Genomic DNA, 18,803 nt, shown 5'->3' with positions numbered 1-18,803 from the left:
CCAAAAATGACAAACAGATATAGAAGCCTATAATGTAATAAAATAATAAATAACATAAAAATTATAATTTAATAGTTTTTATGACTGACTGTTATATATTTTTATGCAAAGGATTAATAAGGTTTTAGTAATTCATCTAGCGGCTATCGTTCATTCTTCATATATTACAATGTAAAACATCTTTTTTTATTAATTGAAAATTGTAACTGGATCTAATCCATTTCATGTTTTAAAAAGTAAAAGCTTTAGTGTATCATAAATAGGTTTTGAGTTAATAAAAGTTTAACAGAGATTTCGCGTTTAACATGCGATGAAGAAAATCGACAGATCAACGCCCTCTCTTTGTGTAACTGTTGAATAAATAGCGTATAATTAATTATTAATCCGGTTAATAAATAAAATTAGCTCTTACTTTAAGTTATTTATTTTCAATTTAGCTATTATTAAGAACGTTACTTTCTAAGAAAGAAATATTGCTATCAATATTTATTTAGATTAGAACATTAGCTGATAATTATAACGCTTGGTCTAACTTTATCCAAGGCTTAATCCACAAAATTTAGTTTTCTAGGTAACCGTGAGTTTCGACTGCTTAAAAAAAATTTGTATAAAACATATCGTTCTCTCTGTTTTGTAAAAGTCTTTCGACAGTGGAGACTCACCGTATGATTAGCTCATACTGCCATTTAAACCTACCTATCTTCTTTTTTTGCTTGTTGGCAGTACGGATTAAGGCATGACGTAGTCCTCCGTGTTAATATTGTGAACGCCTATAAATGGGCTAACGATAATTTGCGCGTGAATAAGGTTCAAAACTCTTTGCAAATTTGTACGGTAACAGTAAATGAAGTGAAGAAGAAATAAAAAGAATCGTGCTCAGGTCGTTGCACCGAATTGTGTTATTCCTCGAAGTGTATATTCGATTTGCTGACTAAAAGTATCTTGATTCTAACATTTGACAAATCTAATACCAATTATCATCAATCAGTATGCATGTCAGTTCATATATACATATGTATTAATATACAATAGATTAAATCCATAAAACATAGAATTTTACGTATACTGTTGTTAATGTATACGAGCAATATTATAAAGACCAAAAATTTAAAAGATCAGAAGACAGTAAAACAAATCTTTATTTAAATAATATTTAAACAGCAACTGCAACAGTAATACATATAAACTACTTATTTTAATTTCTAATCAGAAGCTATTTATAATTGTTATTAGATTCGATTTTAAATTTTAAACATTATTTCGTATAAAATTTTAAAATTTGTAATAAATTTGGCGTAGCACTATGCAGTAAAATATTATGAATACGCTTTTAATTTCACCTTGAGACAGTCCGTCTACGCTGCCCTTGAACTAAAGTTTGCGAATACATTATGCCCTGCAAGGAAGAGCTAACAAAAAAAAACTTCCAATACCTTTCATTCCTTTATTTTGTACTCCTTCGAAAAGGCTTTGAGTCTTAGTAACAAAAGTAATAGACTTAATTTACATTTATTTCTATTAAGATATATATAGTTTTTGTCTTAACTACATATTATCTCAATGGAAATATCAAATGTACAGACAAACACGACTTAATCACAAGGTTAATACGCATGTACTCGTTACGTTCAATAAAGTTCTTCGTAACTCACGACGAACGCTCACTTTTAATGTTACGATTTCAATTGTATTATGGTGTTTATGCATAGTATGTGTTATAAAAAATATAGACAAAGTTATTGATCGCTATTGGTCCAATTTTATCATATAACGTAGCGTAACCCGTCAACTAAATGAGCATTTGATTTAAAAAAAAAAGTCAGCAGTAGTTCTTTGGACGGAATCCAAACGAATAGCAAAAAACTAAAACACCTATCGATTTAAGCAGTTTTATGGTAAACAACATTTTGATAACATTTAATGAGCTTTTGGAGAGGACAACTTCATGATTACATTACGTATAATTTTAAAAGACAGAACATTTAATGTAGAGTATAGTAATACTATTAAGTTATTCAAATAACCCTATAGGTATTACGAAACTTTACTTCGCAATAAATAGACGCGTAACCAAAGAATATAGTAAAGTGATATCATAACAGTTGGACACTAAACAATTGATACCTAGGCTGGGCGCACACTGCGGAACAAATAATCGTTGGAGCGTACAACTAAATGTACCAACTTCATTTATGTCAATAATGAATAATAATGAAACGTCACGGCTAATAGCTTGTGATAAACTTGATGAAATCACACACATCAACTTTTATATTTATATAATTTGAAAAACCAAAAAACCCGACTGACTGCCGCTCATTGTTGGTTTGTGACACCAAAATTCCTTTATAAAACATATCATCATCGCTTCCAATATCTTTGACAAAACAGAGATACGTTTTATACAGGGAATTTGGTCTCAGAAACCAAAGATCAGAGAAACCTCACATAACAAAACCGGTTCAGTCAATTTCAAAATACTACATACGCTAGAAAAACATTACCCTCTAAGTCAGTCGGGTAATAGCTAGAGTGGCGCATTAACCCAAAGTGGGCCTTGGCCTCCGACGATTCAAGTTTCCACATTCCGAAGTATTGCACTACCTGGACCCAGATTTAGACTGGGAGCTAATGCAGATTCGGCCTCCAATTGTGGGATATTTTAAATTAAATGAATTCATAAAAAAATTGTAATTAGTAAATTGAGACGAGACATGTTTGTTTCATACATTTTTAATAGAAAAAGGAGAATATAAGTAGCTGACGTAAGCTTTTGATCTTTTGTTAATATATTCAATGCGATCGACCAGTGCGGGTTGATGACATCAGAGGATCGTCAGATTGCCATTATATATTCGCTATTGCCTCTCCCCTTTCCTATCAGTCGCCTTTTGTGAAATTGTAAAAGTGGTGTAATATTTTTCATATAACTTACTACTGGTGTTTATGCACCAGATGGTAATTTTTACGGGACGTATAAAAGAAAAAAATAACTCCTAATTACTCACAAATCTGTGAAAATGGCAAAGTAAATGAAGGAGGAATTAGCATAGAGTTTAATAGAATCACAATGGTGGCCGAACAAAAATAAAGTGTTAAACTTGTAAATTATTTGTTATGTTCTTGATAAGACAATGACGTACTAATGCTGATCATAAATATACCGTCGAAAAACCATGTAACCAACTAACTAGTGATGCAACGGAAGTGTCATACCGGAACCAGAAACGAAAACAGATGTCAAAAATAAATTTTAGCAGAAACGGAAACGGAAACGGATGCGGAAACAGAAGTGTAAATAATAATAAAAAACATATTTACAAAAATATTTTTTTCGGTAAAAACAGTTTGTATTCGTTTTTAATTTATTAAGGCATTGGATTTCGGTGTCGTTTAGCCTTCAATGTATGTATTTTTACTGCGCTGCAATAAGTTAAAATACGCGTTTTTTTTAATTTATTTTCAGGAAACAAAATTACACTATTTACAAATTAAAGTTCGCCAAACCACTCGTGTTGACAAACGACAAATATATTTCTAACTATATAATGATGATGATATATTACATGGTTATCACTTATTCAAAAGTACATTTAATAACTCGTAAGTATGAAATAGTCACATTTTGCCAGTTGTCAAATTTTATATGGACAACAACTAGACAGTTTACTCCAGCAAGAGAAACTGATTGTTTCAAACAGCAGCAGAAAATATTACGCGCTTAAATTCACAAAATAGTACGTAAACAAACAAATGCGACAAGTGCCGAAAGGCCGCGCACGGACTGCGCGTCTCTCGCCGCGCATTTGGATCTCTCAGCCGTCGTAAAGTTCCGTTTTATCTCCGTTATAAAAGTTGCGGAAACAGAAGCAGAAACGGATGTTGAAAAGCACGCGGAACTTCCGCACTTGCGGAAACGGAAACAGACATCCGTTGCATCACTACAACTAACTAAAATGATTTATGACTTAGTTATGACCTAATCTAGTAAAAAAGAAAATATTACCTCCAACAGAGCTGGCTTGAGCTTGTTTGCAGATGTAAAATATGTGACAAATAATTCGCTGCCTACCCTCAATGGCTAAGACAGGAGGCAAGCTTTATAAGGACCAAAAGACGCACCGATTAAAAGAAGGAATCGTGAGGTAATTTTTTATTCGCAACAAAAAATAAACTGAACAACGAAAGGCTCTGATAATTGAGTGTAAAACCTATCAGAGTCGTGAGTGATAACAGTCGAACTCCTTACGAAGTAAAACATTCAGGGAACCTTACCTACATATCTACACCAATAGCGATGTAGCCTACATCTATAAGCCTGTGTAAAGTAGGCACTAACAATCCATTTCATCGATCTATGTTCTGTTGCTTTTCTACATTTCGTTATGACATATTGTACCTACAAAAATTATGTGTATGTCACAGTTACAAAGCTAAAATTTTAGGTTAAACATAATCGACCTACCTAATTTTGCCACTAAATAATCACAACTAAAGGTTTAATATGCATACATGAACAACGAAGACAACTTGTATTTTTATAAGAAAGAAGTATATTAGTTCATTCATTGATTTATAAATTAATTATTAATACGGTGGTTAAATAAAAATGTACAACGATACGTTTTACAGCAGTTACAGCCTTTGTTCTGTTGTGAATATTAAAAAATGAGAAAAATGCAAGAAGGCAACATGTTAGTGATTTTAATTATAATGACTGCCTTTGTTCTTACATTGTTCAAGATTTCTGAAAATATATCTCATCAGAATAATTATCATTATTCCCTCTTTTCTCACATCAAAAAATGTTAACAAATATACATAACTAATATAAAATTGTATTATCTTATTCGATAAAGTCTAAGCCAAAACAATTAAGATACCAATTAACAAATTACATACAAAATATTCAATGAATACGTCCTTGGCAATGATTTAGAACTACCTGCATCGCTGTTTTGTAACTATTGCTTTAACCATGTCACTCACCTTCGACATAATCGTTATATTCACTTCGTCCTCTACAACACATAAACGCCTTTCTCCAACTCTTCCATATCGAAGAAGGCCGGTATGAGACAACAAAAATCCTATCGAACACCGTTTGACCCGCGCGAATATTCGTATAACATTTTCGAGACGCCGTATCGCGGCGAAGGCCCGATCAATACTGGATAGGTTCGGTGCCGGCGGATAAGGTAAAAACGGAGTTGGGCACGCGTGCGCGCGCAAACTGTTGTTGACTGAAGCGCATGTGTAAATGCGATGTGATGAGTGGTCCAGCCCCTGGCCTGGCCCTATGCCGCTCTGTATCCATACGAGGTCGTCAGCGGACGCCGCTAATTGAAATCTTAGACTGGTAATTACATTGCAGTATCACTTGCAACTGAATGCATATACGGACCAGCGCGTGTCTACGTTACGAAGGATTACGAAATGGAGCATCACCGGTATTGCGTACAACGTCATATCGCGCCGGTGAACTAATTTATTTATCTATATTTTAGTAGACATGCATTGCGATATTTCTTTGGTCTAGCGTTATGATTGTTTTAGAGGAAAATATGTGTTGGCCCCAATAGCCGCAAGACACATCCATTGATCGGTATCAGGTTCAAATCAAAATGGACTTATTTAAGTTTTAAAAAGAAACCTAGGCAATCAAAATTCAATTGGTTGCCTGAGTTAAGAAAATTGATTTGGGGGTTGTTTAATCCCGTTGTTGTATATCGCATTATGTTTTCATATTGTACTTAAAAAAAAAAACGCCTATTCTGTGCTGGTCAAACTAAACTCTTTCAAGTATATTATCAGACAAGCTTTTTCCAATCTATGAAATAGCTCTTTTCGGCAAGCCAGCCAATCAGTTCATCGGCCGGCCAGATACTCAAACTAAAGGATAAAAATTCAAGTAGTTGCTCCCATTTCTGCAGTTTACTGAAATCTTTGGGACTAGCTCAGTTAGACAGTTATAAATTTCGTAAACACCATCATTATATCGAAGTTAATAATCTGTATTTTATTATCTTTACACGATATTTGTGTAATTGAAATGAAGGTGGTTATTGTGGTTTTATACTCCAGTTTAAGTAACCTTAATACACTACTGTGTGTTTACAAAGATCGACTTAAGCTGAAATCTAAGTATCTCATGTTATATTTAAAGCAGCACTTTAAATTACAAATAAAATACGCAAAATTACCTACAAAACCTAACTTACTGCATACTAATTAGAATATGTTTAATATCGCATATTCGTTTTAGTGGCGTCGTACTTAAATATAATATCTATAAAATATCAGATTTTTCATTTGAAGGCACAATTTATTTTCGATATCAAATCAAAAACAACGGGAACGATCCTGTTTTGGCTTTTGCGGCAAAATTATGCAAGTTTCCGGTTTCAAAATATTTACTGCTTACCGCTGAGCAATAGACATTTTTTTTTCTGTAGTAGCGCCAAGATTAGTCAAAGTTTTCATTAGTCAATTTGTCATGTAAAATGTCAAAACAGTTGTCAGTGTCAAGGAATTGCAAGTGCAATTTACGAATTTGATACTAAACTTTTAAATAATAGCCAACAAATAACGTTAGTATAGTTTATATCAACAATTGCAGAAAACTGGTTGTTACGAATGAAACTATTTGATTATTTTAGCTTGTAAAACTGCTGCTGCAAAGTATAGGTACTAGAATAGGGTAAATACAGTTTTTATCATGTAAGAACTTTGTCTTGTTTGGAATAAATATAAAAGAAATTGGATAAGACTGGTCATGACAACCATAACAATTCAAGATGTTTTCTGTTTCGGATTTAATAAATCCAGCAACAAGAAAATTGACAAAGATGGTGTTCTGCCATTTATTATATTGCCAATTTTATTATTGTTCGCTACTGTATCTCTAACGATAACCATAATAATTATGATTGTTATTGGCATGGGAGCATTATATGTACAGACAAGGCCACGTCAAAAGAACAGGTACTGTGTATAAAAAAATTAATGATTATTATAAAGTTGGCTTTGAAAATATTAATTTAATAAGATTTGTGCTAGTGCTAAAAGTACAACTCATTATTTTGCACGACTAATAAATATTCTATGTTAATTTCAGATCACCATTTTTTTTCTCATGGACATTATCATCTGGTGTTTGGATGTTTCTAGTATTTGAAATTGCAATACTAAGATTACTTGAGATAACACAGTTGGAGCACTTTGTTTTCTTAGTACTACTGGCATGCACATGTTATTCCTTTTACAAAGTAAAAGCTATTGCTGATTTTGAACTTGCGACTGGGTCATCAAAGGGAAAAGAATACAGGTAGTATAGCAAACATGTTCTATCTTACTGTCAATATCTTTTCACCTTTATAAATGCAATAAAAATAACATGCCTAGACTAGAATTAGACTATATCTTATTTTTCTATTTGTGTAGATGTCATATAATTTAAAATTGTTGCAGTAACTTTTGGTGTTTCACTGTGAACATATAAATCTCAATAATATTTAAAGAAAACTAATAAATCTTTTATTGCCTATTTTCAGCCCAGTGTTAACATCAGACTCACATTACTGTCAAGTATGTCAAATAGAAGTAAATGATAGATTTTTCCATTCAATATGGTAAGTTGAAATTAATTTTATTATCTCATAGCTTAGCTTATAGCCTAAAAAGTATGGATAAAGTTATATAAATGACTAACTATTTTATACATTTCAAATAAATATGTTTTGTGTATACAGGTGGAATTGTTGCATCTTAAGACAAAACTACATTTACTTCTATGTTGGGCAGTTGTTTGCATTTTCAACAATCCTATACGGAACTAACTTGGGTCTAACAACAATATGTCAACCATTTTTACTTTACGGCATTATACTGTTACCTAAAGACTGTCAAGATGTGTATTTTGAGTTCCAGTAAGTGATTTGATTATTAAATATGGACTTATTATATTCAATTAATTAACTAGGTAAAGAGTTTAAATTAATTAACCACAGATAAGAACAATCTTACTATCTTATTAGTATTATAAATGCGAATGTTTAGATGGATGGATGTTTATTTGAAGGTATCTCCAGAATGGTTCAACAGATCTCGATGAAATGTGGCATAGAAGTAGATCATAGTCTGGAAGGACACATAGGCTACTTATTACGTTTTTTTTTAATTCCGCGTGGACGGAGCTAGTCTTAAATAAATATTAAAGTTATAATAATTGTATGTATGGCCTGGCTGAAATAAACAGTGGTCTTTGCTGGTGTTATTCCACTTACAGAAAAAACCACCTCATTTCTTGTGAAGTAAACTCAGCCATCTTACACATAACTATTAAAACTGACTGATGAATAGTATTGAATATGCAATTGTTGCAAAATTTACCAACATTTTTTCCTACATACAAAAACAAAAATTGTCTATTATTTCTGCTGTAATGTCTGGTTTACATTATACCAGTACAAAAGAATAGTAGCGATGGCCTGGCATTGTCTCTTATGGCTCACTGGCGCCAGTTGTATGAGACTGCTGATACTGTACCTTTACTGGCATAATGTAAACCAGGCAACTACAATTTTTTTTTTATAAATACATTTTATTTTATTTCCAGACTAGCAATATCATTTGTCTGCTGCATTTATGGATTGGGATACTTATGTGTTGTCACCCTTCTATTGATACGTCACTTATTTGTATTTATACCGAAATATATGGGTAAGTTTCATTTAAATATCCAAAAAATAAAATATAATTTTTCAATAATTTACAATTAAAGTTCTTATTTCACGAATGAATTTCAACTATTACATTTATTTTCAGCGCCACAGTGGAAAAAATTGGTAAATCCGACTGTGTGATATAATCACAGTGTAGTCTTATATACATTTCCAAAGATATAAAATTATTACATAATATAATGTTTATTTAAAAGTAGTAATAGAAAAAATGAAATTGATCATAATAAGTAGGCATTTTTCACTGTTACAATATATGTAGGTTGAAAAATCTGGGCTTTTTAATGTATTACTAATAATACAAAAAGATAGTTATAGTAAATTATTAATTTCGTCTACTTATTATTTATTTTTTGATTGTAAAATTACATTGCGTACAAAAAAGGACTTTATAATTCCAAACTTTAATAAACACAAGTCTTAAAGCATATCATCACAGTTTACATATTAAAATAATTTAAAATAAAACAAAATTGTAGAACGAAAAGTGGACTAAATATCTAAGTATATATTTCTAACTTAATTAAAAATAAATAAGTAATATAACTTGCTGCTTCTTCAAAAATGGTCCTAATAGTTTAAACCTGAAACGCAATTTATTGCATACTCTTTGCAAATGGGGTGATCAAATTGTCATGGGCCGCCTTATTTCTCTCTAATAATTCTGTGTTTATTATTTGTATCTTTTCATAGCTGTTTGTAGAATCTACTATTTTCAGCTTCATTATATTGTGTACTATTATCTTAAATCTGTAAATGTGAAAGAGAGTAACATATTCCCATATTTTGTTGCTTCATTGTACAGTATTAAATAATTATATAAGATCGCAGTATATTTTGCGGGTAAATATAATTGGGTTAATTTTAACTTAATATTTTATATGCCATAATTTTTATATTATTTTTGTATTACATGAAAAATAAAATATAATTACAACAAGACAGTTTTATTTTGATTTTTTTTTTGATGGATTTTAAATACTACGAGAGTATTTTTGAACACAACGGAAAAAAAGGAAAAAAGTGGAATAACAAAGTGAACATACATTAAAAATCGTTTATTTAACTACATATTATTCTTATAATTAGAAGTAATTTCCTTAATTAATAAAATGTATGCTTAATATTTAAAACACATGGAATCTTAATAAAGATCGTCACAATTTCACTCTACTCTTCAGGTGGTTTATAATCTGGCACAACTTGCAACACTTTTTCCCGCCATCTTAATTTTCTGGCTTCTTGTTCTCTTATTAATGCGTTTAAAGCGGGTAACGCCCTCCAACATGTAAATGTTTTGAAGAGTAGATTACTGTAATATTAAAATTGAAAATTAGGTAGAAATATTCGGTAAGTATAAAACATGGCCTAATGCACTTGTGTTAAATCAATTTAAAAGTCCTCAGTTCATTCTAGATCCCTCCTGTTATAATCGTACCTGTTATGATAAATTTCAGCCTTGTACCATTTCATCTCATACTCTTTTTTAATCAATTCTATCCCTTTACGAAATTCACGAAACACTAACTGAGATACGTATAAATCATAATAATCTTCGGCCACTTGAAGTTTCAATTTATAATCACGATGGTTCTGAAAAAGTAATAAAACTTACTAGCATACTCTATTCTACACTTGGATTTGTTATTAAATCACATAACATGTTTACCTATTACCTGTTTAAAAGAGTTGAACGTTTTACGTAAAATTTTCTTTCTATAAAAATCTTCCGCTATGTAATTTCTTTCCAACCACATATCTTCCGTATACCACATCCAATGCAAAAAGACATTCTTCTTTACTTGGAAAAAGTAATGTGATTTAGCCTTTACCATATTATCTAGCTTAATTGCCATTAGCTTCCTTAACGGATTAATTCCATATTTTGCCATTAAATTTTTTTCATAATGTATATCCGCCATCACAATGAGAGCCCTCATTCTTTCAGCATGTTGTTTCTTTCTTATGTTTTCTATTTTTTCCTTCTTTCGCTTCTCTTTTAATTCTTTCATTCGTTTCAACTTTTCTTCTTTGTCCATTTCAGCTTTAGCCAATTCAGTCTGTAATAAACGATTAACTAAAAACTTGCACATTTTTTTATTATACTTGCGAATCCACTGGATGGTTGGCCACCTGCTGTTTCAGCCTAATGCGTTCTTCTTCCATCTGCCGTCGTCTCTCTCGAATCATAGCATGTTTTTCCTCACGTTCTCTTGCCCTTTTCTCCATACGTTGAATAAATTGCGGCACTTTTAAACAGTGAAGCACTAATGCTGGTTCTGGAATGAAGATTTACATTAGTGTGCGTTTAATCGTCCTTGTTTGTTTGCAACTAACATACCTTCTATTTCTCGAATCTTTAATTCGTTTGTTAAACATTTGATCTTCGGCTTGAGTTGTCGATCAATTTGGTAATACGTTTTACAAATTTCGTCTCGCATTGTTTCCAATGACTGCTTTGATGATTCAATAATTTTATTATATTTAAGTTGTTCTATAACTTTATTTTGTTCGTTTAATTTCATCTTTTGTAAAGCAATTATATTTTTTTGCACTTTGTACCTGATGAAAATGGAAAGATAGTATAAATGTAATCGCAGATGTAAACGTGTACACTATTTGCTTTGACATAAAAGTAGTAGTTGTAAGTTCATCTTGCATTTTCCTCGTTATATATATAAAAAAATACTGTATATTTTCAAATAAGTTATGACCTGTAGGACTCTGAGCTACTGCATAAGAATTTGCGAGATATTCCAGGATACTGTCGCAGTGGCCGGAGTATATTACGACCTAGCAGAAGGGAACCAAGAAAGATTATTAGCGCCACAAATTATCTGCATGCTGAGGATATTTATCGGCGACAATAATTATATCTCACTAATTTAAGCTATTTTTAGTTGAATTGTGGCTGTGTCTACAAATGGAATCGAAAAACATATTTTGTTCATACCTGTGTTGATAGGTGTTGTAATCTCGAACGTGTAATTTTGTTTTATTAACAGATTCAGTCGATTGTTTTGTACTATTCTTTTTCTCCGTCAGTTTGTCGAAAAACTTATTAATAGCAATTTCTCTTTCTTTTGTTTGTCTCCTTGTATCGGTGAAAATCTTCCATTTTTGAAAATATTTCTTTCCCAAAAAGTTATGTCTATTTTGGGCTTCAGTTCTAAAGGGGATAATACAGAGTACTTCTGATATTTTACCGTTCTCTTTTCCAATTGTACTGGAGATTTGATTATTATGATCGTTAGTTTCCACGTCTAATATGTTTTTTTGAAAACTATCATCTCTTTCTTTGTAGTCAACGTTCGAATCAATAGCCATCATAATTAAAAGAGATTCCAAATCAGTACGATGTTCGTTAATTTTGCTTGCAGGTATTTTGTTGTCATCTACACTTTGGGTCTTAATATTATAATTAAAATCTAAATCATTATTGACACACTTGATGTCGTTAGGTAAATAATTATGTTCTAAAGTATTATCCTGAGTGATTTTTCTCTTTTTGTTTATGTCATTAATATCAGTATTATCTTTTCTCTGCTTCATTTTATTACTTACTTTAGAACGTATCTGTGGTTTTATTTGAGGTTTAAAATTAACATCATGTTTTACAATTAAATCTTCAGAATTGTCGCTACTAAAATCAAATATATCATTTTCGAGCTCCTCGAATTTCGAAATTTCTTTCCTCAAGTTTGGCTTACAACTATCTATTTTTTTCATGGTATTCTTAATACAAATTTCATTCCGCAAATTAAGCTTATTAAAATAATTTCTCAAATTAACAATATCTTTGTTCATGTTTGACTTAAAATTTTCGCTGAATATATTCTCAAAAATTGGTACATTAATAAAGTACAATTAATTTTCATTCACTATAACTGAAAGTAGAGATAAAGTACTGAAAAGATTTTTAAGTAAACTAATGTTATAATTTATCGGAAATTGGAAAAGAAACAATTTACTTAATTTTTTGTACTTACAGAACTTGTTGAATTACATTTAAATAGTAATATAAAACCATACCGCAGAATTCCTCAAGCTTATACTTGTAAATGCCTACTATTTATAGTATAATAAAAATGAATTTGTATTTTAAAGTTTCTTACGGTGTCCTTAAGTAAAAGAAATGTATTGATCTAATAACTTCGGTGCTTCAAAATTCAAAAACAGCAGATGCTGCCATGGCAACAGCCTTTCAAGAAGCAAGATATTTTTTTAAATATAAATGCAGTATTCATAAATCCGACGGATTATTATAGTATAAAAAACAAAGTTAATAATTATACTTTCTCGAGGTAATGCAACTGGCTATTGTGTAGGTGCATTACCAAGTGCTCTTATGTATTATTGTACTCTTTGCAAGTGCTACTGTGAGTTTCCTTCCACATTCGAACCAATTGTATAAAACCATCACTCTTCTGTTCCTTGAAAAACAGAGAGAACAAGATATTTTAACATAAGTGAATTATATTTTATATAAATAAATTCATATTTTAAATAAATTCAGTAGTGCATTTACAGTAAAATATTTGTCATACAATATCTATAAGATAATTCACGACTTTTATTAATGTTATTATGTAAAAAGGACCAAATCACCACAACCTATAAATTGGCATCCCTATTCCAGTGACAGAACACGGTGACAATTGACACTGACGGCACTGACAGATAAATAATGCATTTTTTTGACAGTTATTTTATTTATGCAGGTTTCTTCGTTAATTATTAAAGCAATTTATGTTATATAACACAAATTTGAAATTATTGTAAAATTTTCATTTTCTGACAGTAAATAAGATGTTTTTCTTATTTGAAACAAGCGTTATGAAGAATCTAAACAAGTAAACCAATATCTGATTTGTGCATCACTACTGCAGTGAAGAAAGTTTCACATGAAAAAGTAAATGTATCTACCTCTTTACAATGTATACGAAAAGAGATGTGTGGTTAGAATCTCTATATCTAAATTGGGATTCTTTACTGTACTACTTCCATTACTTGCTTTCATAATATGTATTATATTGACAATGTACAAAGATTTTGATAGAGCAAATAACACACATTGCAACGTACCAAATATATTTCCGTCAATATCTGCATCTATTGGAAATTATGAACCTCAAAGAACAATTTGGAAAACTGCCATTTACATCCATGCACCTATCAGGTTCTTTATAATATACTTGCGATGGAAATATTATAGAGAAATTATATTAGACACTTTTGGTGTAATAGTTAATGTAGCTGTGTCTTTAAATGTCATAGAAAATTTTTCTTTGGTTGGCCTGACTTATTGGACTTCATCTCTGAATTACCGTAAGTACTTTTACATCATTTTCATATCTTGTACAGTTGAACCTGGAAAAGTGAGAGTTCAAAGAACCGAGATATTTTACTCCCTTATAGAGGTTTCTCTCTTATACGACTATCTTGATTATGAAGGTCATCATTTCTTGCTTATACGGGGTCAACTGTAAATATTTCTTTGCTATGATAAGCTTTGATAAGATCACGAAAAAGAGTAAAATCATCATTTTCTGCTTTATATCACAGTAAAAAATTAGACATGATTACATTGGTCACTGACCTATAACTATTTTGTGGGACCAATCTTGTTATTTTTTATTTTTCAGCATTACATGAAGTATGTTTCAAGACATTTATTGGAACATCAATATTTTACATGCTGATTACAAGTATAATGGTAACTCAGTACCGTAGGAAGTCTCACATGACTCGTTTAGAGAGAAACTCTGTTAAATTGAAATGGAGAGCATTTTCCATTAATGTTGTGTCATTTACAATTGCAGCTTACTTTTTTTTAAGACACAACAGGCTCTGTGAACCTTATGGTAAGTGAGACAACTTGCATATAAAAAAAATAATTATTAAAAAAAAATGCATTATACCACATTTTGGTACATTGTATCATTTTACACTCTTTTAAGATGTAACGTTTTGATTCTCAATTTATTGGTTGAATTGAAAACTGTTTGTACATATTATTTTTTTTATCATTTCAGTATACTCTATGTTCGGGTTTTCCGAATATATTGTTGTGTTCAGCAACATTGCATTCCACATGACAACAGTGTATGATTTGGAAAGGAGGTATATTTATCTTGGTACAAGAGGTATTACATTAGAATAAATGAAAATCCAAGCCAAAATAGCTTTAAAATAACAATTAAAATATATAAATTACATAATTAATGTATGATTTTAATTATTTTCTAGCAATTTTATTTATTTTTTTATTTGTGTAATATGGGTAACTTAACTTTGAACTTTGTTCAACTTTATTCTTTAGTACACAGCTTTTAATGGAAAAAACTAATTTAAACTTCATCCAAAATCATTATAGCCTGTTAGTTTGCTATACAATAATATCTTGATTTTTAGTATTACATGAGTACTTATTATTAGTATAAAATAATCAAATTTGGTTTCTAGTGTTAATTTTAATTGGATAAATTTTCCACATTGTCTTCCTTTATAGATTTGTAGATAGAATGTATTATATGTAAAAAAATATTATAATGTGACGCAATAAAATATGGCGAAGTAAAACTTTTTTTTTGTTTATAATTTAATAACAAAAATATCAACAATATATCATTCATAAAAAATATAACATTTACTTTGTACAAAAATGAGTAAAATATTTAAAAAAAAACTAATAAAAACATATTCGAAAAGAGTACTTAAATTCGAAATACATGATTTTAAAAATAAAAATTTGTACATGGGGAAAGTAATATGTTTTAACATAAGATAACTTATATTAGCTTATTACATATTAAATACACTTATGAGAATTTTTTTAGACGCCATAATTTGTTTGTTCTCTTTAAAAATATAATTATACAAAAAATAAATCTCTGTTCTCGTCTGATATGAACTATATAATCATGTTAATTAATGATATTTAAATGTCACCCACATGAAAGAAACAACAATCTGACTTGCATTTACAAGACTAGATAACATAATTACAATTCCCAATAATGAAGCTAAAACTATTTAGATTGATTTTATGCTTATATTATTTTACTCTTAATAAAATAGGATTTGTTTTAAGTCCTATAAATTTAAGAACGGTAACATTGTTTAGTTTACCTCCATCCAGCAATGGATTGGAAAGTAATAAAAAAAATACATCATTCATACACTGCATTTGTTTACTGTATTGTGTGCATGTTTTTATATAGTTAAATAAGAATTTTATCACTAAGAAACTATTACATAACTGTGTTATAAGTCATAATAAACATACTTGTCATCAACAAGCAGATAAGATGTCTGTCGTTAAAAATACATAAAACATTACAGTTGAACTAATTAAATTAAGCATTCTGTCTGGAATATTACATGTTACAGACTCTTGTAAAATAATAGCATATTAAAAAAGTTGCTCTTACAATATTGTAAATAGTGTAATAAATAAAAATATACTAAAAAAAGAACCTGCTATAGTTTGAACTCTTCTTCCATTTTATCTGCTATCATTTTAGCTATAGCCAAAGATGAGGTGGCACCGGGTGATGGTGCATTTCTACAGTGCAGCACTCGGCTACCAATCGCACCAGACCCAGGTTGTGAATCAAACACAAAGTCTTCTATCAATGTACCTGAAATTAATATATTTTATTCATGTAAATACCATTTCAATACAAACATTTTGTCATGTAATACCAAGTATTTTATTTTCTAAATTCAATAAATTCCAGTGAGTAAGCAAGGTGGCATGACAATTTTTTGGAGGAAAACTTCCTAGTACATAATTACTAAGTACAAAGTTATGACAAAAATCTCATGGGAAAACCAAAGTCAAAGTATGACTGGTTTTCCATACTAACTCATTAGTATTCTTTCCCTTATAAAATGTAACTTAAAAACATAATCAACAACATATAATAGCATATTATCTTTCACCGTTGTCACTACTTAGTGATGATCAAACACTAGTTTATTTAATTTTAAAAAACCCACCATCTTTTGCCATAGCTTGCGCTCTGACTCCTGCCGGCCCTCTTTCCACATCAGCACTAGTTATATTTTGTATATATTTTTGTATTTGCATTACTTGGAGTGGCATAATAAGTGACCTACTCATTTCCTTCAACCCAAAACTTGCATATTTCAGAGCCATCCTTTGAAACCCAGAGAATTTAATTATTTCTCTTAACTCCTTCATATTCACATCACCCCATCTAAAATAGAATTAACATTTAGTAATAATTTATCATAATCAAGTTAAGTTATTGAAGATAAAAAAAATAATTTACCTATATCCCTCTTTACAAAATGCTAAAATAGCATTTGGTCCAACAATAACTCTTCCATCGATTTTTGGTGTCAAATGTACACCAAGGAAAGGAAATCTTGGGTCAGGTACTGGGTAAATATTGGCATTTGCAATTTTACTCTTATTTGGCTTTAAGTACAAGTATTCACCTCTAAATGGAATTATTTTTGGTTCTTCAGGGCATCCAGTTAACACTGCTACTGTATCTGATTGTAAACCGCAGCAGGTCAACACATATTTAGCTTCTATTTTGTTACCTTTTGAACTATTTAAAGTAACAGGGTACTCAGCACCCTCTGATTCAATGAACTTGGTTACCTCAAAGTTAAGGTAACTCTTTCCACCACATTCCTCAAAGTCTTTCACATAAGAATTAGTTACCTCACCCCAGTCTACAATACCTGTGTGTGGTGACCACAGGGCTTCCAGTCCTTTACAATTTGGTTCTAATTCATGCATCTCTTTAGAATCCATAAGCTTAATATCCTTAACACCATTTTTAACTCCCCTATCATACAAATCAAGAAGACGGGGCACTTCTGACCTTTGTGTAGCTACAATTAGTTTTCCACATTTTGAATATTTAATACCTTTCTTGTCAAGGTATTGGTATGATAAATTAAGACCTTCTACACATAACTTGGCTTTCAATGAACCAGGTTTGTAGTAAATACCAGCATGAATCACTCCACTGTTGTTTCCACTTTGATGACATGCAAAACGATTTTCTTTCTCAACAATTGCTATCTTCAGTGTCGGATGTCGTAATATTAATTCACGGGCAGATGCAGATCCAACGATTCCTCCACCAATTACCACAACATCATAGCTGTCTTCCTTCTGATTACTGTACCTAAAATTAAAATAAGTTGTGCAAATTGTAATATCAGACCACTGCCACGCAAGGCCACTTTTAATCGATATAGTTTTTTACCTTCGTGTTACTGTGTAATTTAAAAAACCTGAACATTGAAAGATTTTCGAGGACAAAACTGTTAACGACACTGCACTTTTAGTTATGAAAGACATTTTAATTAGCTTCTGATTTTTCTTCTATCTGTCTACCTAAAATTACGCTTTAAGGTACCCTTCAATACTTCTATGATTCGAACAAGATATTTACATCACAGTTGCATGTTAACAGTTAACACTATAAATATAAAAGTAGTTAGAATAAATGACAAGAACCAAGTATTTCTAAATTTAATCTAATACTAGCATCAACTATAAATAGCAATTCCGTCTTACACCGTACTCGTACGTCAAACAATATAATGTTTATTTTATTTATTTGTGATAAATGTTTGATTGACTACGATATCTGAGATATGAAAACACAAAAAAGTTGCAAAGTTACAAGGTCAAAAATAAACATGACATTAAAACATATGTTGCTAGATGAATAGACGAAACCTACTAAATTAAGTCTATACTTTGTGCCTTTCCTATGCTTTCCTACCAATAAAAATAATCTCAGGGGACACGCTATAAAAATATATACAAACCACAAATCAAACAATTGACTTGGTGCAAAGTAGCTCAAACTCAAAATGACCTAATGCTCAGTGCATGCTATGAAAAACTATTTTAAAGATACATACATACGATACATACGATGTACGATAGCATATTATTATCGTACGCAGATTGTACGATAATTTCTATCATGATGCAAAATTTGAGAATTTATATTATTTCACTCATGCGTTGACTATATTAAAATATAAAAATTATATTTTCTG

General features: G+C 30.6%; 5 protein-coding genes across 5 annotated transcripts in view; 2 read left to right on the top strand and 3 right to left on the bottom strand.

The window, feature by feature from the left end:
* LOC106714972 overlaps window positions 1-5,425 on the bottom strand; it is an 83,269-nt gene extending 77,844 nt beyond the window's left edge. Inside the window, exon 1 of the mRNA XM_014508132.2 lies at window positions 4,990-5,425. Coding sequence (XP_014363618.2) covers window positions 4,990-4,998 — 9 coding nt within the window. The 5' untranslated portion in view covers window positions 4,999-5,425. The remainder of the gene's footprint in view (window positions 1-4,989) is intronic.
* Window positions 5,426-6,512: 1,087 nt separating this feature from the next.
* LOC106707382 (palmitoyltransferase ZDHHC23-A) lies at window positions 6,513-9,011 on the top strand. Its single transcript, XM_045678736.1, has 6 exons — window positions 6,513-6,984; window positions 7,118-7,327; window positions 7,554-7,631; window positions 7,752-7,928; window positions 8,618-8,721; window positions 8,827-9,011. The coding sequence occupies exons 1-6, from the start codon at window positions 6,776-6,778 to the stop codon at window positions 8,862-8,864; spliced, it is 816 nt and encodes a 271-aa protein (XP_045534692.1). The 5' UTR covers window positions 6,513-6,775; the 3' UTR covers window positions 8,865-9,011.
* An 891-nt stretch (window positions 9,012-9,902) lies between these two features.
* On the bottom strand, window positions 9,903-12,293 carry LOC106714706 (coiled-coil domain-containing protein 191). The gene is made up of 6 exons (XM_045678752.1): window positions 11,695-12,293; window positions 11,083-11,303; window positions 10,875-11,020; window positions 10,418-10,801; window positions 10,180-10,334; window positions 9,903-10,053 (listed from the first exon to the last, which is right to left on the bottom strand). Exons 1-6 carry the CDS (start codon window positions 12,291-12,293, stop codon window positions 9,912-9,914), a joined length of 1,647 nt encoding a protein of 548 aa, XP_045534708.1. The 3' UTR covers window positions 9,903-9,911.
* Window positions 12,294-13,536: 1,243 nt separating this feature from the next.
* Window positions 13,537-14,948, top strand: LOC106714902 (post-GPI attachment to proteins factor 2). The gene is made up of 3 exons (XM_014508025.2): window positions 13,537-14,069; window positions 14,387-14,605; window positions 14,777-14,948. The coding sequence occupies exons 1-3, from the start codon at window positions 13,658-13,660 to the stop codon at window positions 14,902-14,904; spliced, it is 759 nt and encodes a 252-aa protein (XP_014363511.1). The 5' UTR covers window positions 13,537-13,657; the 3' UTR covers window positions 14,905-14,948.
* Window positions 14,949-15,650: 702 nt separating this feature from the next.
* On the bottom strand, window positions 15,651-18,401 carry LOC106714825 (L-2-hydroxyglutarate dehydrogenase, mitochondrial). Its single transcript, XM_014507940.2, has 4 exons — window positions 17,996-18,401; window positions 17,042-17,914; window positions 16,746-16,966; window positions 15,651-16,384 (listed from the first exon to the last, which is right to left on the bottom strand). Exons 1-4 carry the CDS (start codon window positions 18,088-18,090, stop codon window positions 16,224-16,226), a joined length of 1,350 nt encoding a protein of 449 aa, XP_014363426.1. The 5' UTR covers window positions 18,091-18,401; the 3' UTR covers window positions 15,651-16,223.
* Between the last annotated feature and the right edge of the window lie 402 nt (window positions 18,402-18,803).

Source organism: Papilio machaon, chromosome 7, assembly GCF_912999745.1.
Source record: "Papilio machaon chromosome 7, ilPapMach1.1, whole genome shotgun sequence".
NCBI lineage: Eukaryota > Metazoa > Arthropoda > Insecta > Lepidoptera > Papilionidae > Papilio > Papilio machaon.
The sequence above is the reverse complement of the archived record's forward strand: the minus strand, read 5'-3'. Positions and strand labels throughout refer to the sequence as shown.